Source organism: Cervus canadensis, chromosome 24 (genome assembly GCF_019320065.1).
Source record: "Cervus canadensis isolate Bull #8, Minnesota chromosome 24, ASM1932006v1, whole genome shotgun sequence".
In the NCBI taxonomy this organism is placed as follows: Eukaryota; Metazoa; Chordata; class Mammalia; order Artiodactyla; family Cervidae; genus Cervus; species Cervus canadensis.
The window spans coordinates 8,652,116-8,675,760 of record NC_057409.1 but is presented as its reverse complement, the minus strand read 5'-3'; the positions used below and the strand labels follow the sequence as shown (position 1 = coordinate 8,675,760).

Genomic DNA, 23,645 nt, shown 5'->3' with positions numbered 1-23,645 from the left:
ACCCAAAGGAGAAAGTCTACTAGTCATCATTAATTCATTTACTCAGTAACCTATAGCAATCAAGAAACTTCTCTAGCAATAATGGTTAACAAGTCTTAGCACTGAGAGGGGCCAGGCATCGTGCTAAGCACTTCCACATACATTATCTCACTCAATCCTCACCACCTCTGCTGGTGCAGGTTTCGAGCATCACAGAAGTGGAAGCTGAGGATGAGTGAGGTGGTTGTTGCCTAAAGTCACCTGCAACCATCCAGGCCCCATCTTCCAGGCCAGGCCCTGTTCTGGGCAGGCACGATGGATACCAGAGACAGAGACACAACTCCAGCCTCCTTAGGCTTAGTTGTCTAGTGAGGGAGACAAGCAAGTAAAATAGCAGATTCACAGAGAGGTTTTGAACAGGGAAGGGAGTGTCAGAGCGTGATGCCTAATTAGGGGACAAAGGGAACAGCGAGGCCGGGGACAAGGAGAAAACCTCTCCCACGACACCTTCGGCCAAGGACAGGCCCTATAAACAGCAGTGGAACTCAGTGGCGCCTCTGTGGGAGAAAACCCTGCAGCCTCAGAACCAACAATGAACAAAGGCAGCCGGTGCTCTGTAAGAACAGAGCAGATCTGACAACAGCCCGACTTGTTTGATCAGCGTAGACATCCTTTTGGACTTTGAAGCCTGAAGGGCTCTCCTTTAGCTGTCTACACAGATCAAATAAGCTGGATGGCTGCCATATCTCAACTTCACTTTGTGTTAATCCATAGTCACAGCCAGCTCCCCAGCAATTCGACCAAACCATCTGAGCAGAGGCAAAAATAATTCTCATCGGCAAAGACAGATAATCCCAAGATGCGAATGTTAACTCCTTGCTGTCACTTCAGGAGGGAGTGGGTTTTGAAGTTAGTTCTTGGAATCTTCCAGGAAGGGAGCTTCTGCCCCTTTCCAAAGTGAGATGGCAAAGCTGTTTTCTTTCTCACAGTTGAAAGCCCTTCCGATTCCAAAGCTCATTCATGAACACTCAGAAGAACTGACAGTACGTAGCTGTGGTCTAGCTCTCAGAAAGGCAGCCCCACCCTAAAGCCCCACCAAACCCTTTTTTATTCATAGGATCATTCTTGGGGGAAACCCGACTCCAGTCTCCTCAGTCCTCAAGCAGCAGTGGGGATCTCAGGAAATCCTCGTCACAGAGACTGTCAGGACCAGGCATCTAACAACAAACCCAGAAGCCAAGTGGCATCGTTAAAAAAGATGAAAAATCTACATGAGTTCTAACATCTTCGTTCCTAGCCATGGTTTCCATGGAAATAGACATCTGCTCTAGGGAGAAAGAAAAGGTTGGGGGGGGCGGGGGAGGAAGCAGTATAAGTGCTTTAAAATAATCAGTGTTTTGAAAGATTTATTTTTTTCTGTCACAACATTAATAGTCAGAAAGGTGAGATTTTTGTGGCAATTTCTTATATTAAAAAAAAAATGCATCAAATGGGTGGGACCTTCCTCTGCAAACCTCCAGATCAAGTACAAAGACTTCTAGATAAAGCGTGGTTCAGGGTATAACAGACTTCTCAGCCTTGGGTTTCTTGCTCGTGTGTGTTGCCTGTTAATCTATCACTTTTCAGTGAGGTCTTATCCCAACTCCCCTCCAGTCTTCCTGACGATTTCTGAGGTTTTGCTCAGAAAACTGACAGATGGAAACAGCCGGTTGTTTGGTGGCTAAGTTTGGTCTGAGAAGGAGAAGGTTCTCAGGGCTCTGGGAATCTGAATTATTGCTGGTCCTGCTCATATGCTAAGGGAAAACCACTTAGATTGGGGGCGGGGGAGAGGCCGACCCCACACAAGGGCAATTGTTGGAGAAAATGCTGCAACAAGCATATTTCAGGCAACAGTGCATTGCTAATTGTTTGCTTTGTGTAGTGTCTGCTGCCTGTATAATCCAGTTTTCCTTGTCTCAAGCACCTATGAATTGTATTTAACTCTTGCATATCCATAGTAAATAGCTTTAAATTAGGACTCCTGCTCCATCAAAGTAGGTCATGTTTGTTTCTTGGTTGGGGGAGGTGGAGCCCATCGAGCAGTAAAATGACGATGTCCTTCTGCCTTGTCAGGATCTCAAGGCAGCTGCTTTGGTGTAATGACCACCCCCAAGGACAGAGCCTTGGTTGGGGGAATGGAAGAAGGGGCTTGGGAACCATCTTCATTTGATTTATTTTTCCTCTGGCCTTTCGTGTTTTAAGAATGAGGCCAGTCGTTCTAAGATAGCCAGGGTCAGAGCAATTTTCTTTTGTGTTTCTGCTGTGCATCTGATCTATCCAGGGCAGGGGGAACCGTGACCTTGTGGCTTCTTTTGTTTTGATTCTTTATAAGGACCCAGCACCGATGCGGGAGCATGCTTCAAGAACAAAAGCAACACTTAACTGCAGTCTGTGTAGTCTAGAACTGCAATTGAGCTTCCTTCCCTATCGTCCGGTAAAAGGCTTGGCAGAACAGATGGAGTCTGCATTTAAGCCGAGTGAGTTTGTCAGACCAGAGGAGATCAAATTCCAGAGCCTTTTGCTTTTCCCCCACAGGTCTCTATAGAGGGTCATCAGCTCGGGGACCCTTAGAGGGTAGCAAGAACGCACACAGTGAGTTAAGGGCCACGCCCGTGCCCTGTTGGGGCTGAGTAGGTTAGATTATGATGATGTCACAATACAGGTGACAGGTGGGGGCGTCGAGTGGCATTGTCCCGTCACAAGGGCTTGGTCGTCTTAGGTGACTGCACCGAGGGGGCCACGGAAGGGCAATGCGCTGTCCCAAGGAAGGGCTGCGCTTTGGGTGTGATGTGGGGCAAGGGGCTCCACAGAGGTGGAGTCCAGGGGGGCCACTGTCTTGAGACGTGGAAAGGGACCTTGCCCCGCCCTTTTTCTAAGAAGGGGAGAACTGGTTCAAACCCAGGTGGGGGCTCACTGCATCACCCCCTTCCCCGGCCAGATGACCGTCCCGGCCCCCCCGGCTCACATCTGGAGACATCCCCGCCCCAAAGCAGCTTTCACCCCTGGCATTGTCCGCCTGTCCCACCAGCCTGAACTACACTTCCCGAGGTGCTCCGGGGTCCCCAGGGGCGGGGTCCACTTGGGCTGTGGAGAGGGTGGGGAGGGGTCGGCACGTGCCGCCGCTCCCAGCCAATGCGGAGCCCGGCGGGGAGGTCACGTGCCGCTGTTTGGCGCTTTTGTGCGCGCCCGGGTCTGTTGGTGCTCAGAGTGTGGCCAGGCGGCTCGGACTGAGCAGGTGGGTGTGGGACTCTCGGGAGGAGGCGGCGGCGGCCGGCCGGGGGCAGCGAGAGGGACGCGGCCAGCGGGAGGGGCCGGCCCTGGGGCAGCGACCCCCTGCTGGAGGCCGGCGGGCGGGGCCGCGAGCCGTGAAGGGGCTGGAGGGCGGGGTGGGGGTCGCTCCGCTTTGTGTGTGGCTCGGGCGGAGCCTCGGCTTTGTCCCTGGTTCCCTGGGGGCGCGGCTGTGGTGGGGAGGGGGTGCGACCAGCTGGGCGAACCCGCCGAGGTAGCCCCGAGATGCCTGTGAGAAGACAATAGGGGGCGTAGGCCCACACTCCCCCGCCCCCCTGCAGGGGCGGCCCCCGCTGGGGTCCCCATTGTTTGAAGGGGCGGGGCGGCGCCCCCAGGGAGCGACCTGAGGGCCAGACTGCTGGGCGGGAAAGGGCAGCGCCCCCGCCCAGGGTTCGTGAGGCTGCCCATGGAAGGCTAATACCCCCATGAGAGCTGTTCGGCCCGGGGGCGCGGACGATTTTGGGTGGCGGAAGATTGGGAGCGAAGGAAAGAGGTGGCGAGCCGATGGCGGGTACCCCACGGTTTCCTCCCGAGTACTGGCACCTCCCGGGCAGCTGCGGCGGGGCGGGGGGCGGGTCCCGCCTCAAGGTGTTTTTGGCGGGAGTTGATGGGGGGCTAGTGCGCGCGGGGAGAGCCCGGGGTGGGCGGAGTTACCCGGATGGGACCGTTAGCCCCGCCCACCCCTCCCCTTCCCACGCGCGCGGGCTCCGGGGTGTTGAGAGTTCGGGGAGATTCGAAAAGGCGCGGGGAGGAAGGGGCGGGGCCCGGGGCCGGAGTGCAGGGCGGGCTCTGATTGGCCGGGGGGAGGCCTGCCGCTCTTCCTCGCCCGGACCAGGGCCACGCCCATGCTGGGTCTGGTGCTGGGAGTCTCATGCTCGTCCGACGGGCTTAGACGGTTTCCCTGCCTCGGATTTTAAGTTCCCGCTGTTGAGAACTTGTATTCCTACGTGTTTGACACTAGACTTGGGTCTGCAGGAATCATGACCTTTGAAAAGATCAAGGGATGTAGAGGTTTTTTTTCGTGGTAAAATTCTGCACAAGGCAGCAAATAGGTGTAACCTAAGACCTAAAGCTTCATAAAATTGTTGATAATTCATGTTAACCCGCTGTTGAATGAGGACCTTAAACCGCAGGAACAATGGGAGTGCGACATTATTGGTTAATACTAGTTTGGGCGTTTTGTTTTCCACATGGCAGACACAGACAAAGCAGGGGTGGGTATTTCTCGTTTGCACAATGAGTGGTAGGCAGTGTTAAGATGGCTCCGGTCTCACTAGGCGTTGAATCTGCACTATCTTCTCACCACGGGGAGAATATACTGAGGGGCGGGGACTTCGTGATTTAAATCACTGTCTCGTTTTAAAAAAGTATGTTTTGAACGGGCACGCTCAGTTAACCTCATCTTGTACAACCAACATTCTATTCAATTCAGATTTCCCAGTGTTGGAGTATTTTATAGATTTTTAAGTAATTTTCTGACTAATGATGTCATATTTAATTCCACAATAGTGGGTTTTTTTGACATTGATTTATATGGATGTGATTTGAGGTCCCTTTGAATCAATGACATGGAAATGCAAAGAAATTGATTGCATGCTTTTGAAAATCGTTTTCAGGGTTTTCCTTGCCAGTGAATCGTGTAGAGTACACTGCCAGTCTCTTGTCTTCTCTTCACCATGGCTTCTTCTGGTAGGTGATCTATTTGGAAAAGCTGAGATTGTGATGGGCTACTAATTTTAGAATAGGAGATGGCTCAGGTCTTAAGCCATCTTAATTTGACACATGTGTTTTGGTCTTACCAAGAAAAAAAATCTTATTTTATAAATTGGAGAGTAATTAAAGAAGAAAAATTACCACTTGAATGTACTGAGAGTACATAGTTAATTGTTTCATTATTAGACGATTTGGTTTGGTCTAAAGGAAAAAATGTGGAGTTTTGCATGTTTTTGTTCTGTTCGGGGAAATGATTGTCAAATACTGATGTCTCAGAATGGTATTTATCAATCCAAAAATGTTGAGCTTTGCTTTTCTGGGACATGGTATTTAGATAATAATTTCTTGCCTGTAAACACAGCTGCTTCACCAGCCCTAATTCTATTCATTAAATTGATTTGGTTTTTAGAAAACGATAGAACAGTTCATTAGAATAGGAAAAACTACATTTTTCTGAATATATTATAAATATGATCAAATCCAGATATCCAGGTGAAGGAACTGGAGAAGCGTGCCTCAGGCCAGGCTTTTGAGCTGATTCTCAGCCCTCGATCAAAAGAATCTGTCCCAGAATTTCCCCTTTCCCCTCCTAAGAAGAAGGATCTTTCCCTGGAGGAAATTCAGAAGAAATTAGAAGCTGCAGAAGAAAGACGCAAGGTAAACGCCAATTTAACAGAAAAGCAGATATTTATTAATGTAACGTGGCAAATCTGTTTTAGAAGAGGAGGAAAACAGAATTGTAGCTAGATGGTGACTATAACTATGAAAATTACAGTGCCAGTGGCGGGGAGAGAATACCAGCCGTCATTTATTGAGCTCCTATTGTGTACCATCTCCTGCACTTACATAGTTCTCTCCTTTTCTACCTTGACCCTAGAGGGTAGGTGTTGTCTGAGATACTGGATTAGAAAATGTTCTCAGGAACGTTGACTCATTTTCCTGAATCATACAGTTAGTGAGTACTGGGGATAGAGTTTAAGCCCAGTTCTGTCTGAAACCAAAATTCATGCTTTCTCTTTGGAAAATAAATTGTTGTTGATTCATTTTTTTGTCTCTTAAGATTTTGGGGTTTGGTTTTTTAAGTTTGTGTGTAAGTCTGTGGTTTTTTAGTTTTTGTTTTTTGAGAGCAGTACAATAAAAAACATTTTAAATTGCCAGTGACATGATTGTGTTGCTCAGCTGTCATACTGGTATTATGGTAGCTTTTACCTAGTACTTCTATTTTAAAGTAGGTATCTTTAAAAAGAACTAATCAGAAAAGTCAGCAAATATTAATATGCTTGTTAAAGAAAAACTGAGAACCACAGAAGTTTATAAATAAGAAAATTCATATCCTGCTTCGCAGAAATCACTATTGGTAACATTTTGGTGTATCTCTCTCTTCATTGTCCTTCTAGTCGTTAAGAATTATACCTAAATTCTCATTTAGTTCCTTTTTCTAGCAACTCTTGGTTGGGATGTATGGGTTTAATTTTAAAATTAGGGAAATGAAGGCACAAAAAGGTGAAGTAGTAACCTGCCTGCAACCAACACAGTTTAGTGCTTTGAAGTCTGGTACCTTTAAGCCCATACATACACTTTGGGGCCCCTTTTAAGCTGCTGTAGCATGTGCTGTGCACATTTCAGTGCCACGTGTTTTCTGTATGTGCGCTGACCCACTGTCAACAGTGAATTATCTCCTCAGGAAGAGTGGCTATATTTGCAATGGTGTTTCACTTCCTACCTGCTCTTCTATTTAGTCCAAGTTGATGGATTTCATGTAGTTTGAGTTCATGGAAGAGATGCAGCCGAAGGCAGGACAGATAATTTTTTTTTTTAAGGAACCAATGCTGTCCCTGTAGTCATTAGCCAGAGCTTTACATAGTTACTGGCTAAATATAGTGAAACTCTTATCATGACTGGGATTTTGAAGAAGAGAATTAACAGAACCAATGGCAGATGCTCTGAAGTTTTCCTGCAAGTTGATGCTTCCAAACACATCGGAATCTGGTAATAGCTATTCTGAGTCTGTTGAAGGAGGCACACCATGGTAACAGAGCTCCATTGGTCTGGAAGTTAATGCAGTGTCCATAGAAAAATGCTAATAAGCTTTTCCTTAAAACAAATCTTTGGCTTAAATAGTAATCTGGAGGCTTAGTTTTAATATTTCTAACATTTCTGTGGATTTCCTTTTTATCAATATGGTTACATTTTTTTACAATGAGCTCATTTTCTTTAGGTAGCCTTTGAAGTTAAAAAATCAAAAGTCTTCACAATAAAGTGCCATTTCTAAGTATATATCACTCAAATCGTCTTGATACCATTAAGCAGTAAATCTTACAAAGATTTCCTTAAGGACTAATTGGGCAAGAATCTCTGAACAAATATGGGCAGTTTTCCAAAGTAAATACAAACACTAGAAAAAGAATATCATTTTTACGGTATTCTGATACAGATAATTTAGGTCCTGACTTCAGTATTATTTAAAGGGTATATTTAACTTTCTAGCTTCAGTCCGCTCAATTTTCTTCTGTGATTTGACCTAATGCTATATAACATTTCAGATAGCCTAGCCTGTTAAACTTTTTTCCAGTCCCATGAAGCTGAGGTCTTGAAGCAGCTTGCTGAGAAAAGGGAGCACGAGAAAGAAGTGCTTCAGAAAGCGATAGAGGAGAACAACAACTTCAGTAAAATGGCGGAAGAGAAGCTGACCCACAAGATGGAAGCCAACAAAGAGAATCGGGAGGCACAAATGGCTGCCAAACTGGAGCGTTTGCGAGAGAAGGTTGGTGTCTCCTCCTGGCTTTAAGAGGCTTACGAGCCTGAGGTTTGATGCACCAGTGAAATGGCTCGAACTCTTTGCCTTGATCACACGTGCTTGGTATTGTAGTCATCCATTTTGCGGTTAACAAGTTAAATCAGAGGTGTCTTATTTTAAAATAAGGAATATTCACTAATTTGCAGCACAATTGCATGTTGTTGGGAAGAGCAGTAGAAGGCTGAATCATTAGGTTCAATGAGTGACCTAGGAAATTTGAAGATGATGACTTAGAACTCTTAATTATGTGATTCCCATGGTATATACTTATATAATAATGGTATATTGTTATACATGTCATATAATGTACACACTAATGCTGGTTTGGGCCTCTTGGGGGCATGGCCTGGCAGACTTTTTTACTTGACTGGTGGTATATACTGTTTCTTTACAGGACAAGCACATTGAAGAAGTGCGGAAGAACAAAGAATCCAAAGACCCTGCTGATGAGACTGAAGCCGACTAATTTGATCTGAGAACTGACTTTCTCCCCCTCCCCTTCCTAAATATCCAAAGACTGTACTGGCCAGTGTCATTTTACTTTTGCCCTCCTGACAAATATTCTAGAAGCTGATGTAGGACTGTATAGGTAGATCCAGACGGTATGATGTTGTTCTAGGGGCTAAAGGGGAGAAACGAAAAGTGTTTTACTCTTTTTCTAAAGTGTTGAAGTCTTTCTAATGTAGCTATTTTTCTTGTTGCATCTTTTCTACCTCAGTACACCTGGTGTGCTGGGTTAATGGCTAGTACTGTATTGGCTCCGTGAAAACATGTCTGTGAAAAGAGTATGTAGTGGCTTCTTTCAAATTGTTAGATGCTGAATATCTGTTCACTTTTAAATCCCAATTCTGTCCCGATCTTACAGACGCTACTGTACTTGAATGGTTAATAAAGCTGCACAGTGCTGTTGGTGGCAGTGACTTCTTTCTGTCCAGGTAATAAGTTGTCCAGAGATAGAGACCTTCCTAGTTTATATTTGTTCCAGATGGGGCCTTGAGGCTGGTGGAAACACCCAGCACACACATCACTGTGAGTTCTCTGCCCTGGAGTTTCTTGCTCCAGAGTTGTTTGCATTGTCTTCTTCCACAATCGTCACTTTGTTGTGATGCCTCAGCCCAGATCAGCTGTTATGATAGTCTTTCAGATGTTTATTTTCAAACAAGCAGTTTTTGTTTTCTGTGTCCCCATTAAAAAGGCAGACTGAAGGCGCAAATGGTGTTTCTAGAGAACAGTTGAGAGAAACCTTAAGATCCTAGTTAGAGATATTAGATGCTTTATTTGCTTTATGTTACAAGCTGGGGTTGGGGGTGAATCCTAACACTTGCCTGCCATAGGCACCATTTCTCAAGAATCAAAAGATTAATAAAACTTTCTGTACCCCTCTAGCAACCCCTGTGAACTGATAGAGGGAAACTTATTCTCTAGAGCAGCATTGACTTGGGTGGTGAAGGTTGGTGGTTGCTTTGTCTTGCATCCAGAGGCTACAGTATTTACAGTTTTCACCAGCTTGCCTCTGAATTCCGGGAAAGCCTTTGGCAGCTTTCCTAGGCTATTTGGGAAATAGCCTTAATTACATATGATTATTTGCTTCTCAGACTATCTGCAGAGAAGCTCTTGGAAGCTACACGCCTACAGTGAAAGAGTTTCCAGGATGACTGCTAATACTGCAGTGGGGTCAGCATGTTGCTTATACTTCTGCAGCTCTTGATTTGGGTTTTATCAAACTTATAAGGATAATAATAGCCTATCAACCTTCCTTTGTTGTTAGGATTAAAGGAATGTGTGTGTGTGTGTAGTAGAGCACACTTAAAACTGTATTTAGTATATATTTAGCACTAATGATGATAACCATTTTTAACCAGAGGCTAGTGAGGGAGCTAATAAGTTTACATTGAGTTGGAAATGACTGCAGCTTTTAAGTGCCTTGAATCGACTTAAAATTTTATAAGGTGATGAATTGTAGGGGTTCAGAAAGAAGATTGAATTTAAAGAGTCATGGCTGTATAAGGCAAACAGGAAAAAGATCAAGTGTAGTTCAGTATAACGATGGCAATATCTAAACACAGGTCGAGGTAAAGCTTGTGTGCAGAAATGCACCATTGTCTGTCTTCGGTCTGTCCTATAGTAGGTATTAGAGGTTTGCGTGGGTGAGACGGTACCCATGGGAACCTTTAAAGCACCAGTTCTGAGTAGCTTGGATATAAAGATAGCCTGAAAGTAGAAATTCATCAGTTATGATTCTAGATGTCCTACAGAGAGCAGTAGGTTTTTGTTCCTGTGGGACATGTCGGGAACGGAACAGAGCTCAGGAAAAAATAAGAGGGTCTAAGGTGCGCCTGAGGAGGGATCCCCCAGTTGGTTACAGCCAACCCCGTGGTGGCCCTGACTTAGCGTCAAAAGTTCCCACCTTGTGATAGCAATTGTGATGGAACTGAAGGAGATCCATCTTACCCATAAAATCAGAAGCCCTGGCTTTTCTATTTTACCTCTGACCTTCGGAGGTACTTGTCCTGGGCCTCAGTTTTCTCAAACAAAAAGAGAAGATTGAATTAGGTTAAATGCCACTCAAATTCTTTGCCTGTGACTTGAAAGGAGGGCTTTCCAGATGGCTCAGTGGTAAAGAATCCACCTACCAATGCAGGAGACGCAGGAGACTCAGGTTCGATCCCCTGGAGGAGGAAATGGTAACCCACTCCAGTATTCCGGCCTGGAGAATTCCATGGACAGAGGAACCTGTCCTCTGGGGGTCTCAAAGAGTTGGGCGTGACTGAGCAACTGAGCATACGCACACCTGCACAACTTGGAGGAAAGGAGTGGGGGTCCAGGAGCTCCTGGGGATTGTATCCATGCTTTCCTGGGCCGGAGGACTGTCCTGCCTTCAGAGTGAGCCAGGCCAGCCTCTCCTGGCAGCTCTTCTGTCAGAGGTCAGAAGAGGTTTGACTGCAGCCTGGGGGCTGTCACCATAGAGCACACTGTTTCCTTTGACTTGAGAGGAAAATGAGGTGCATCCCTTCCTCCTGAGGCTTTTGTACTTGGATGTGGTGATTGGCATTGGCAGAAAGGAGGGGCTTAAGGGATGGGAAGAAAGCCCTTAAATCCACATTGAACAAATAGCTAGAAGGTACCGAACTTTGATCTATGTGCTAGTGACGCAAAGATGAAATGGGGTCCCAGCACATCTTGTGTTTACACCTGAAGCGGGCGGGGGGGATTGTGGAACGCCTTGGTGAGAATATGGCCTCAACCACATGCTTGTACTCGGCCAAGTGTGCTTCAGTTGTTTGGTGGAGGGTGTAACCACAGGATTCAGTGGTCTGGGGAGCTTAATAGAGGAGGGAAGATGAGCCAGTCCTCTGAGGAGTCAGATATGGACTTAACACTTCACTGACTGGGAGGTTTTTGCAGAAACTAAATGACAATTTGTTATATGAGTGAATTTTGAAACACTGGTCAATAACGTTCGGGTAACAAAAGACATTAATACATCTCTGGTGAGTAAATTGTTAACATGTACTTTATGAGGACCTGCCATGGTTACTGGCTCACTGCAGGCTCTCACAGAGGTGCTCTCTCCATTCCCTTTATCCTGAGCTGTGGGGGCTTCAGAACACAGAACAGGAGTGTTCAGTGAACAAAGCCATTCTGAGGGAGAGAATGGAGGCATGGGGCAGGGTGAATTGGAGAGAAGGTGACGGAGACCACAGTGGGAGGCTGTCGAAGCACCATGGGGATGAGGTGAAGAGCCTCTGAGCTGGATGGGGCCACTGGGCTCTGGAGACACAGCACCAAGGAACTGGGAGACTTAACTGCTGACCGTGGGCAACCAGAGGAGAAATAAACCACTCCAGGGCTGGCTGGGGAGTGGTGCTGCCGGTCTGAGGCTACGGTGGGGTGAGCAGTTCTTTTGGGCGTTGTGACGTTGTCTCCTCAGGTCCAAACGTGTGAGGTGGGTGCTGCTACAGGACAGAAGTGAACAGGTCTAGGAAGGTGAGGTAACGCCCACAGGTCTAAGCTGGTCAGGGTCTAACCGGGGCATTGAGTCCAGGCCCTTCTGGGAAGGGGGGCTGCTCTGGCATTTCAGCGTCCCCTCTTGTCCTGAAACATCCCCCCCCTTGCCCCGGATTCAGCCAGTGCTGCCACCCTCAAAAAGGCCATGAGTGACCATCTTCTGTTACTCTAAGGAAGAAAGATTTCACCCCACCCGCCAGCCCTTTTTAAAGGTGTTGCTTTCTTCTGTGTTTTCCTCCCCATGAAGAGTGTTGATTTCCAGTGACGTTTTAGCACTGCTTTGTCCTCCCAGATAACTGCTTGACCACCTTACTGTTACTTGGGTTTCTGAATCACTGTTGAAAGTGATTTGCTTGTGAACAAGAAGAAAAGGCCAGGCTCCTTAGAGAGGAGCTTCATGCTTTGAATGGGAGGTTGGATTAGGTACCCTGGAAATTGCCTTCCACATTCAAGCCTAATTCCAGGTCTTCTCTACCTGATTAGATCAGGGATCCTATCTTGGCCATTGAGAGTTCCTCCACTGAGCTGAACTTCAAGGCACCAGAAACATTACTGGCACTTAAGTCTCTTGCCATCTACCTTCCTCCCTCTTTGCCCAGGTCAAGTAGAAGGTCCACAGTGTCCCAATGGCTGAGGTCTCTGCCAGTGGAAGCTAGCATTCTGCAGTTTGGCGGCACAAGGAAGGTTTTCTGACTCATTTTATACAGGCACCCAGATTTGTAATACTTAATTGTAGGATTTGATGAGCAGTCTCATCAAATGCAGCAGTCTCAGTGGGAGGGGCTCTGGCCCATGATGGTAAAGGCCTAGCCTTCTCCCAGTGAGATCAAGGGTAGTATCTTCCTTGGGCACCAAATCCTACCAGGGGCAAGTGTGGGAGATTACCCAGATGCCCATGGCTGCCACAGCAGAATGGAGAGCACACGGGGGACAGCCCTGGGGGTGCAGTGGTCCCTGGGCCCAGACGTCCAACCTGTGCCCTCACACCTCAGGGGAGAAGCTTCTGGGATTGGGGAAGGGCTTGATGGGGTTCTCTGAGAAGCCTAGGCTCCCTCTTACATGCTCTTACAGTTCTCTCTACTTCGTGGCCATGACCAATAATTATTTGCATGATCTCAGGGGATCTCCAAGACAACCCTATGACATCATCATGCCCATTTCACAGGTAGGAAAGGAGGCCACTGAGACAGATCAGGGTATTTGCCAGAGTGATATAGCTGATTGGTGGAGTCAGGAATCCAACCCCAACCCTGTGCTATACTGCAGCTCCTCATGTTTCACAGTGAATTCATTATCCTGATTATTTGTTTCAACCGCGTGTCTCCAGTTAGAAGGAAGGGTTCCCCCAGAGCAGGAGCTGTGCCTGTCACGTCACTGGATCTCCAGCGCTGAGCCTGGCAAGTGGTGGGAGGTTAATGTGTGCTGAATTAGATGACTATGAGTGGGTGGTGACTCCTCTGGGCATCTGAATTGTTCCTGTCCTGTGTGGACCCGTGGGGAGTCAACCCAATTTTCTAGAAACAAAGGCTGGCTCTGTCCTGGCTTTTGTAGACAGGCCTTGAAGGTGCCCAGTCCTTAACATCCTTCTCAGATTCAAGATTCAAATGCACCAACTGCTGGCCTGCAGCCAGAGTCAGTCCACAGGCTTGTGTCTCTGTGCCAGGCTTTAATTTTTTTTAATTAGTTGACAGTTAATTACAGTTGAAAATGTGATTTCAGGCTTATCTTGAAAAGCCAGAAAATCCTGCAACCCTGTGCTCACAGTCCCACCCAGAGGTAATCAACAAGCTCTGAGCAGCTGCTGCCCTCTTGAGGTGGCACTTGCACATTACAGCACTTCTGTGCCTCTGGCCCACCCACTTCTGTCCTTAGGGATGGCAGGTCCCAATATAAAAACAGGTGAGAGTTTGCAGGGTTTTCTTTTTTTGGCCACCTTGGCATGTGGGAGCTTAGTTCCCCAACCAGGGATTGAACCTGTGCCCCATGCATTGGAAGCACAGAATCTTAACCACTGGACACCCAGGGAAGTCCCTGCAGTTCGTGACATAAATGGTAGTCACTTTATCAGTCCATCAGATTTTTTTTAAGTCAAAAGTCCCACTGGTACAAAAGGATAGATAAAAGTAACATTCCCTTCTAACATCCTCCAGGCTGGAGGTCCCTGTGTTCCCTTCTTCAGATATGTTGCATCACTGTGATCATGGCCACCAAACCACTCACTGGCACCTCTCATGGGCCAGACACCAACTGGGCATCAGAGTCACATGGCACTTTTTCAAAATACAGAAACTCAGGATGCTCATCAGACCTTTGCAGGTAGACTTTCTAAAACTGGAGCCCAGGTGTCTAGATGTTTCAAAAACCCACAATGTTTTCTGTTGCTCAGCCAAGCAGAGACCACTGTACTCTGACACAACACTCCAAACACAGGTCCCACTCTGCAATCCCCCACAGCCTGGTGGAGAGGCGCCCGGAGTCCCAGCCATCAAGGCAGCTGCTCAGAGCTGTGCAGACTAGACCCTGTGCACAAGAGCACCTAGCCAAGACCTGAAATCTAGCCAGGCCCTCAAACCAAGGCCCACCCCACCCAGAGGAGTAGGCACCGCTTTCAGATTTTCCACGTCAACCATTCAGTGAGAATACATGCAGGGAGACTGTGCTACCATGCAGGGACACAGATGGGGGCTCCTCAGTTCTGCTGTGAGCCCAGGGTGACTTCCTGTAGCAGGTGATGCTTGGGCCAAGTTTGCTATAGGGGTTAGAAGCTAAGACGGCACAACTTTACTCCTCTCATGTAGTTCACCCCACTCCTTCCCCTACCTCACACTTCCCTCTGCTTATCAGGGGCCACCAACAGGGACACTTTATTTGTAATGCACATCAAGAAGACCCTGTGAGACAGACTAGGGTGGAAGGAGGGGTCCAGGCATAAGTCAGATCAGTGTGTCTGGCCTGGGGCTGCTTGGGGTTGACTGGCTTAGTATCCAGAAGTTTCTGCTTGAGAAGCAGCAGGTACAGAAATGTTGTTCCTTCTGGAAGGTCTCCTGAGAGACTGCAAAACCAGAGTCCACCTCTGAGCAGCCTGAATCAGTTCTATCAAACAGCAGCCCTGGGATTGCTGCTGCTGCTGCTGCTAAGTCGCTTCAGTCGTGTCCGACTCTGTGCGACCCCACAGACAGCAGCCACCAGGCTCTGCCGTCCCTGGGATTCTCCAGGCAAGAGCACTGGAGCGGGTTGCCATTTTCTTCTCCACCTGGGATTGCTACCAGTCCATAAAACATTACCAGTCTGCAATAAGATAAGAACAGAAATTGAAAGTAAGCATTTAGGAACTTTTATAACAGCCTTACAAGGTCTGTTGAAGACTATCCAAGTTGAGGCTAGCATTTTTCTCTTTTTATTTCATCAAAAAATTTTTATTGTAAAATATACATAACATAAAATGTACCATACCAATCATTTTAAGTGTACATTGCAGTGGCATTAAGAACATTCACAATGTTCTGTAACCATTACCACTATCGAGTATATTTAATTTTATAAAAAATCTAAGTTCTTAGATTAAAAACTATTTTTTTTTTTTAAAGTTGGAGAAGCCCTGATCTAAATCTTGACCTGTGGGCTCCCCAAAGCCTTGAAGATTTGGGGGAAATTAAAGGGCTGAATTCATTGTTTCGTTTCGTTTCCCCAGATGGTTGAGATTTGCCCCAGAGAGTGATGGGGGCTGAGGCCCAGGCTTCCTGGGCTAGAGGTGTGGGGGAACGGGCAGCACCCTGAAAGGGAGAGGAGGAGGCACTGTGCTGCCCGAGGCCAGGGCAGGAGGAGGGCTCTCCCTGGGCGGGGCTGCCCGGTTCTCCGGGGGCAGGAAGGCCAGATGAGAGTTGCGGGGTGTCTGGCAGGCCTTCCTCCTGACTCAGTCGGGGGAGGCTGTTGTTCAGAATTCTAAGAATTTCAGCTCCAGCTGGAAGGGCCCTCAGTGACCAGTGCCTACCCTCCTTGTTTAGAGGAAGAGCTTGAGACTGGAGAGAAAGGATTGCCCAAGGTTACAGCCACTTCGTTTTGGTCCCAAATCCAGGCCTTTCAATTCCAGGCAGAAGCGCGGTGGAGCTTTTTGGAATCATACAGAATGGAGCCCTGTTAGCTCTTCAGGGGCCGGGGGCATCTGTGCCCTCACCTGTGAAATGAGGATAATCCCTCGCAGGATGGATGAGTATTGAGTCTGTGCTGGGTTAAGTGAAGCGCCTAGCGCAGGGCATGGGCAGGAACAAGCCAGTCGCCTGCCCGCCCTGTCCCTTCTTGCCCAGTGACCCTCTTCCGAGTCTGCCATTTTCCCTCGCTGTGGCCGCGGGGACAGAGGAAGGCAGGCCCTCTCCCTGTGGACGGCGGAGAACAAGAAACATAAACCCCTGCACCGGCCCACCTGCGCGACTCCTCCCCCAATTTGCCACCCCTCCGCGCATGGCTCTTCTGCTGACTCTCTGGGCATCTTAGAGACATTTTTGCTCCTTCTGGGGCTCAGAACATTTGTAAAAGGAGAGGGTTGAACCAGAGGAGCTCAAGTCAGTTTCGGGGAGTGGGTACTAGTTTTGGGTGTTTTATATTTCTGTATCTTTTGTGGGAGAGTGAAACTCCCAGCGGGCCAGACTGGGCTGCCCCTGATTTACAGCCACCTGCTTCTTTTGATTGTCATCTCTTTCTCTTTGGATTTTCTGACCCTTTCCAACTCTTTCCTATCTCTCTTTCCTCCTTTTGTGGTTAAGGGGTTTTGAGCACGTACTATTTGCTCCACACTGTATACACGTTTTGCATATTCCATCCTACTGAATCCTTAAGACTTTCTTGTGAATTAAATATTATTATTCCATTTCCATGGGAGGAAACAGGTTCAGGGGGCTTCCAGTCACCGACTTCAGAGTTGGTTGGTGGCTGAGCCAGCAGGGGGCGCTCTTAACATTATTACCCAGATGGTGAGGTCATCTGGCCAGAATAGAGCAGGCTCCAAATGGTGTCTGCCTGTGCTCATCTCCTCCCTCCCGTTTTCCCCAAAGAGGCTCTCACTCCCACCCCAGAGACACTCTGCCTGGCAGGATCACTTGGGCAGTCAGTTCAGTTCAGTTGCTCAGTCGTGTCCAACTCTTTGCGACCCCATGGACTGCAGCACCCAGGCTTCCCTGCCCATCACCAACTCCCGGAGTTTACTCAAACTCACATCAGTTGAGTTGGTGATGCCATCCAACCATCTCATCCTCTTTTCCTCCTGCCTTCAATCTTTCCCAGCATCAGGGTCTTTTCTAATGAGTCAGTTCTTCACATCAGGTGGCCAAAGTATTGGAGTTTTAGCTTCAGCATCAGTGCTTCCTATGAATATTCAGGACTGATTTCCTTTAGGATAGACTGGTTGGATCTCCTTGCAGTCCAAGGGACTCTCAAGAGTCTTCTCCAGCACCCCCGTTCAAAAGCATCAATTCTTTGTCGATCAGCTTTCTTTGTAGTCCAACTCTCACATCCATACATGACTACTGGAAAAACCATAGCTTTGACTAGATGAACCTTTGTTGACAAAGTAATATCTCTGCTTTTTAATATGCTGTCTAGGTTGGAAGTCAGCGGGAAGGGTTTGGATGTTGATGGAAAGATGGTCACTCATTGGTTCCTGTTTCTGACTTGAATCTCAAGTTATCACGTTCTGCTGGAGTCCAGCCCCAGCGGGTCCAGGAGTACCCAAGGGATGAGTGGCGTCGGTGAGGAAGAAGACAGACACACACAGAAGGTTGCGTGGAAGAAAAACCTTTTTTTATTTTTAGGACAGCTCAGTTTTTATAGAATGAATGTTACCTCCCCCTTAAGTCACCACATATTACATCAGATATTGGTTTCGTGCTTCTGTCAATATTTTTCTTTCCCATGTTTTCCCCCTATGCATTCATCTGGAACATTTCCGATTACAGGGTTTTTTCTTAAATGTCCCATACATTAGCCTTCTTGCCTCAATGGCCTAACATTTTCACTCTAACAAAAACAACGTTCCACAAATTTCAGGTAGAGTATGAATTCTTTAGACAATAAAACAATACATGGGAAGAGCTACACAAACATGTTTGACATTTCTGAGAATAGTGCTGTGTGAAAACCCTGATATTTTTCTTTACCTGAAGTTACAAAGTTTACAATGATTAACTATGAAGCGGCAAAACACCTCTAAAGCAGCAAAACACCTCTATTAATAGTGAGGTAATGGCAGTGAAGCTGATTAATATAAATCTTCTATTGAAATCCTATGTACCCAATTTCCTAATTCTACAAAAATACCCATAATCTTCCATGTTGTTTAAAGGAAGGGAAACAATGGACAGATAGCAGCTAGGAAATAGCAATAATGAAAACCCTCTCAACCAAGGAGCAAGTAAACTGATGCAGTACATCTACTTCTAAATCTAAATGCCTCTACTCTTTTCTATTCTAGAACATAATAATCTTTTAAGCAAGCAGCCAAACTATGCCTATGGCCTTTTCCTTTTTGACTTGATGTTTATGGTCGTGTCCTGAGCCAGAGCAATCATGAACATTTCTAAATAGGCTTGGACTTTTCCAGGGAGGCCTGATCACTATATGTTACATTTCCAAAAATTAATAGAAAGCCCAACAACAGTAAGGCAGAAAGAGGAAAGAGACATACCGGGCCCCCGGGACAACCCCGAGGGGAAGAGCTGCCTTGCAGGTTCCTCTCTCGTCCCGTGACCTTGTCACGGACTGGGCGCATCCCGGCGGCTCCCAACAACATTCCCTACCCTCAATCTCCTTCCGGTCCTTCCTTTTTAGATGTCTAAGAGCTGAAAGGTCCTCTAAGGGAACACCCAAACAAACCTCTCCATTCATTCATTCATTCTCTGAACAAATACTGATTCCTCCACCATGCCAGGCAGTGTTAGGCCTTGGGGATGTGGTTGTACACAAGGCAGACGGGATCCCTGCCCTCAGGAGCTTACATTCTGTGGAGGAGAAAGACAATAGGAGGGCTTATGAGGAGTGCGTGGAGAAAACGAAAGGGCTGATGTCATAGGCAGTGACCCGCGGCAGAGAGTGAGGAGCCTCCTCGTGTGGATGGGCAGGGGATAGTGCATTCCTGGCACACGAAACAGCTTGTGCAAAGGTCCAAAGGCAAGAGCCCGCAGGTGTGAGAAAAGGGCACACACAAGGCCTGCCTGGCTGGATAGGGTGAGCAAGAGGGTCTGCAGCAGGGAGGTGGGGAGGGCCCAGCCATGCAAGCCTATGGGCCAGGGTAGGGGTGCAGTATATATAGTCTGCGTAATGTAAAGCCTCTAGGGGCTCTAGGGATGTGATGGGGTTATGTCTGTAAAGAAGCCTTCAACCACTGTGAAGAAGAGAATGGATGTAAAGTTATCAGGAGTGCAGGAGGGAGAGAGGAGGGAAGTTTGGCCTAAGGTGGGGTCAGCAGGCTGGAGAGGCAAAGTTGGGTTCAGGATCTGTGTCACGATGGAGACAGCAGTATGCTGATGGGCTGGATGTGGGCTGTGGAGTAAGGGATGACCCCTGAGTTTTTCACTTGGGCAGCTGAGTGGAGATGTCATCTACTCCAGTAAAGAAATCTGTGGGCTGGGAAGAAGCAATGATTCTGTCTAGCCATCACAGCAGACCTTGCTGACTGCCTCTCAGTATCCATTCTCTCCTTCCTGGTAGCAGAAACCTGATGAACTTTTCTTTAAGTACCGAGCTTTTGCCCTTTTCCCATCCTCCTCCTTCCTGCCTGGAATGGAAACATCATACTAGAGACACAACATCCACCTTGTGACCATGAGGTAAAAGCCATATGATAAGACGGCTGGAGCCAAGTGGTAGATGGAGCCTGAGTCTGTGGTTATACTCACGAGCTGACATACCAGTCTTGGACTGCCTGCCCCCAAGTTCTTGTTCTGTGAAACAAGTTAATCCTTTTACTAGTTCAAGCCACTGTTTTTGTGGCTTTTCACTCTGTGTCACTGAATACAACTAGAGCTAATGGAGTCATGTTGGGTTTGAACACACCCAGCCCAGGAGGGGGACGGGTAATTAATATGCATCACAGTGTGATGGATGTTTGTTATCAGAGGGGTCAATAGAAGCACAGAAAAGGGGAACCAAGTCAGACTGGTGTAATGGGGATCAGTCAGGGAGGGCTTCCTGGAGGAGTTCACATTTGAGCTGAGGATCAGAGGAGAAATAAGAGTTGGGCAGGTTAAAAAAAAAAGCAGCAATGAGTGTTTCAGCAAAGGAGCAGCACATGGAGGACTGAGGGAGGTGAGGTGGCAACGTGAGGGTGATTGGACTGTAGATGGAGGGGCCCTAGGGAGGCAGGAGTCTGGGAGGCCATGCAAGGTGTTGTCCATCGGGACAAGGGGTTTGGGCTTGACTGGGAGGCCACCAATGGATGGAAAGCAGGGTGGGTCCAGTTTCAGATTTGTCTGGGTACCCTATAAACACTTGTTGATGGAATGGACCAGTGGAAGAAGGAATGCTAACTATGGGCTTCCGTGCACAGAGGGGGCGGTTGAATGACCTGACAGTGGAAGGACAAGCCAGGCAGACACCTGGATGCCAGACCCCCACTTCTCTCACCTCCTCTTCCACGACTCCCCAGACAGGACCAGCACCACCACTCTCCAGGATCTTTTGGGGAGCCTCCACACCAGCCCCCCACAACTGCTGCCCGGCCCCTCTACAGTGCATTCTCCAAGGCAGCCCCATGACCCCTGGAGTCAGATTCTTCATCCCGGTGAGAGGGTAACAGGCAGGAAGGCCAGGGGGAAACAGGCTGCAAGTGCCAGACATTTTTCTCTCTCTTAAGGGCAGGAGGAAACAAACTAGCGATATTTTTTTCCTTCTCTATACAAATTTAAAAGGAGGTTTCTCTTAAAATGCTGTGTTGCCATGACACCTGGTTTCACCTGAAGCTAACTATTCTCAAACCTTGAGTTAACCAATGCATTTTTCTTATGGAAATGTTTGTCTTAAGCTATGTTAATGTACTATGCATTTACCCCAGACTCTATCTTCAAGTTGGTTCTGCCAAATGGCTCAGAGCCTACTTGACAAACCAGTGTGTTATACTCAGATATTGTTCCCCTAGTCTATGTAAACGAAACTATTTGTATGGTAATCTACCCTTCTACGAGATTCAAGTTAATCGTTTTATGGCCTGGGATGAATCATCTGGTGCAAAGATTATCCCAAAATGCATCTTATGGATGAGGGGCCTGGTGCCATTCTGAGTTGTAAGACATTCCTTTCTTTTCATTAACAGACTGCCAGTGACTATATAACATCCCGCTGAAGACTAGCAGGGGGTGCTCTTTCTGCCCCCTTCTGATGCCTATGTCAGAAGCTTTCTCTATCTCCTTTATACTTTAATAAAACTTTATTACACAAAAGCTCTGAGCGATCCAGCCTCGTCTCTGGCCCCGGATTGAATTCGTCTCCTCCGGAGGCCAGGAATCCAGGCGTCTTATTGTTCAGCAACAACCTTTCACCGGCACTCTGCCTGATGCGTTTGCCACCTCAGCTGCATCCACATGGAAGAAGCCACTGCTGTCTGGCCCTTCACCCTCACATGCAAAGCTGGCTTTAGCAGGAATGATGCCCCCAGAGCGTTGCGATGAACATGGGACAGGACAGATATATGAGCGATGAACTCAGAGCAAGAGAAACGTCCTGACCCTGAAGGGCTCCCTCGACCTGGGCTGACAAGAAGGAAGATCCAGCATCATCCCCTGTCCCATGGCTTCACATTGCTCTCAAACTCTGAGACCAAGAGAGAAAATGACCCAGGTCAGGCATGAGATGTCCAGTATCCCCTCGTAGGTGCTACTCCCCAGGTGGTGCCCTCCGGAGAGCCTCTGTTCAGGCCACCGGGATGGCCGTGGGCTCCGGAGCAGTGTCAACCACATGGTGCCCATAGTGAGAGCTAGTCCTGCCCCCACCAGTGTCTGGGCTTGATTGACAGTGACTCGAGAGATACCCTCATAGAGGTTCTGACGAGAAGAGGCTGCGACTTCACTCCCACAGCTGGGAGGGAACTGGTGCCTGATGTGGGGGGGAGCGGGGGGGCACTGAGTTGGGCCCGGAGCAGGAGACAGGCCTGCTGCGGCCTTGACCTCCTTCCTGGAGAAGCGCTGAGCTTCTGATGGAAAGGAGGTCGCCCTTGGTAACGTGAGGTCCGGTTGCTTGGCAGGAAACCCTCTGATCCCATCACCTTCCACTCTTCCCCTGCTGTCCTTAACATGCCAGCCAAGGCCCTGCTTCAGGGCTTTTGTACCGAAGTCCCCTCTTATCTGTGGGGGATATGTTCCAAGGCCCCTGGTGGATGCTTTAAACCTCAGTATGGAACCCTATCTACACAGTTGCTGTTTTTATCTTTTATCCTACATATACATACAAACCTATGATAAAGCATAACTTATCAGTTAGGCATAGTAAGAGATTAACAACAACAAAAATAAAGTAAAACAATTATGGGCTTCCCGGGTGACTTAGTGGTGAAGAATCCACATGCCAAAGTAAGGGACACCAGTTTGATCACTGGTGAGGAAGATCCACTGGAGGAGGAAATGGCAACCCGTTCCAATGTTCTTGCCATGGGAAATCCCACGCACAGAGGAGCCTGGCAGGCTACAGTCCATGGAGTCCCAAAGAGTCGGACACAACTTAGCTACTAAACAAGAACAAGAACAATTGTAACAATATACTGTAATCAGTTATGTGAATGTGATTTCTCTCTTTCAGAAGTTCCTGTTGTACAAATTTAATGCCTTTTCCATGTTTTGTGGCTGTGCCACGGGGTATGTAGGATCTTAGTTCCCCGACAAGGGATCAAACCCATGCTCCTTGCATTGGAAATGCAAAGTCTTAACCACTGGGCTGCCAGGGAAGTCCCATGCCTTTTCCTTATTAATTAAGCATTTATTATGCACAGCGCCCATAACTTTTGCAATTTGAGGCACGATGGCAAAATTAGCACAATTTTTTTTTTTACCTTCTTCACAATTCCATGGAGAGAAGATCCAGTCAACCTCAGCATAGAATTTTTTTTCTTTCCTTAAGCCCACAACTTTCACCTTTTCAGTTAAAGGAAGCACTTGTCTCTTTGGCATATCTGAGTTGTCAGCATCACTACCCTTGTGCTTTGGGGCCATTACTACGAAAAATAATGTAGTGTTTTCGAAAAATAAAATAAAATAAAAATAAAATAGTATTTGAACACTAATACTGCATCACCCAACAATCTTTCTATAACCCAAATATCTACTGAGTGAGTAACTGGTGGGATGTGCTGGACAAAGGGATGATTCTAGGCCAGGCCAGGACCTAACTGGACCGCACGAGGATTTCATCACGTGACCCAGAGCTGCACATGATTTAAAACTTATGAGTTGTTTATTTTTGTAAATTTTTATTTAAAAAAATTTATTTACAAATTTATCTGGTTGGCCATGGTTGTGATGGGTAACTGAAACTGTGGAAAGGGAAACCTCAGATAATTGGGAAATGTTGTACTTGCTGTTCCCTTGGTAATCACACAAATGTTGCTTTATCCACAGCAAGGCCTTCTCTGGTCACCCTCCCTAAAACAGCCACCTCCCTGCCCCCAGCACCACAGTCTTTCTTTATCTTCCATCGTTGTATTCACAGCAATCGTGCTTATTATCGTCCCCCTGTTAGGAGACAGGTGTCTGTCCTGTCCTGAGTCTGTCCTGTCCTAACTCCCTGGCTCCTGGAATAAGGCCCAGAACACAGTAGGTTTTGCTGTTTAGTTGCTCAGTCATGTATG

The 23,645-nt window shown here is 47.4% G+C and overlaps 1 protein-coding gene across 1 annotated transcript; it reads left to right on the top strand.

Moving 5' to 3' along the window:
* Positions 1-3,144: 3,144 nt before the first annotated feature.
* Positions 3,145-8,725, top strand: STMN1 (stathmin 1). The gene is made up of 5 exons (XM_043445450.1): positions 3,145-3,253; positions 4,923-4,995; positions 5,504-5,676; positions 7,592-7,783; positions 8,211-8,725. The coding sequence occupies exons 2-5, from the start codon at positions 4,983-4,985 to the stop codon at positions 8,280-8,282; spliced, it is 450 nt and encodes a 149-aa protein (XP_043301385.1). The 5' UTR covers positions 3,145-3,253; positions 4,923-4,982; the 3' UTR covers positions 8,283-8,725.
* The last annotated feature ends 14,920 nt before the right edge of the window (positions 8,726-23,645 follow it).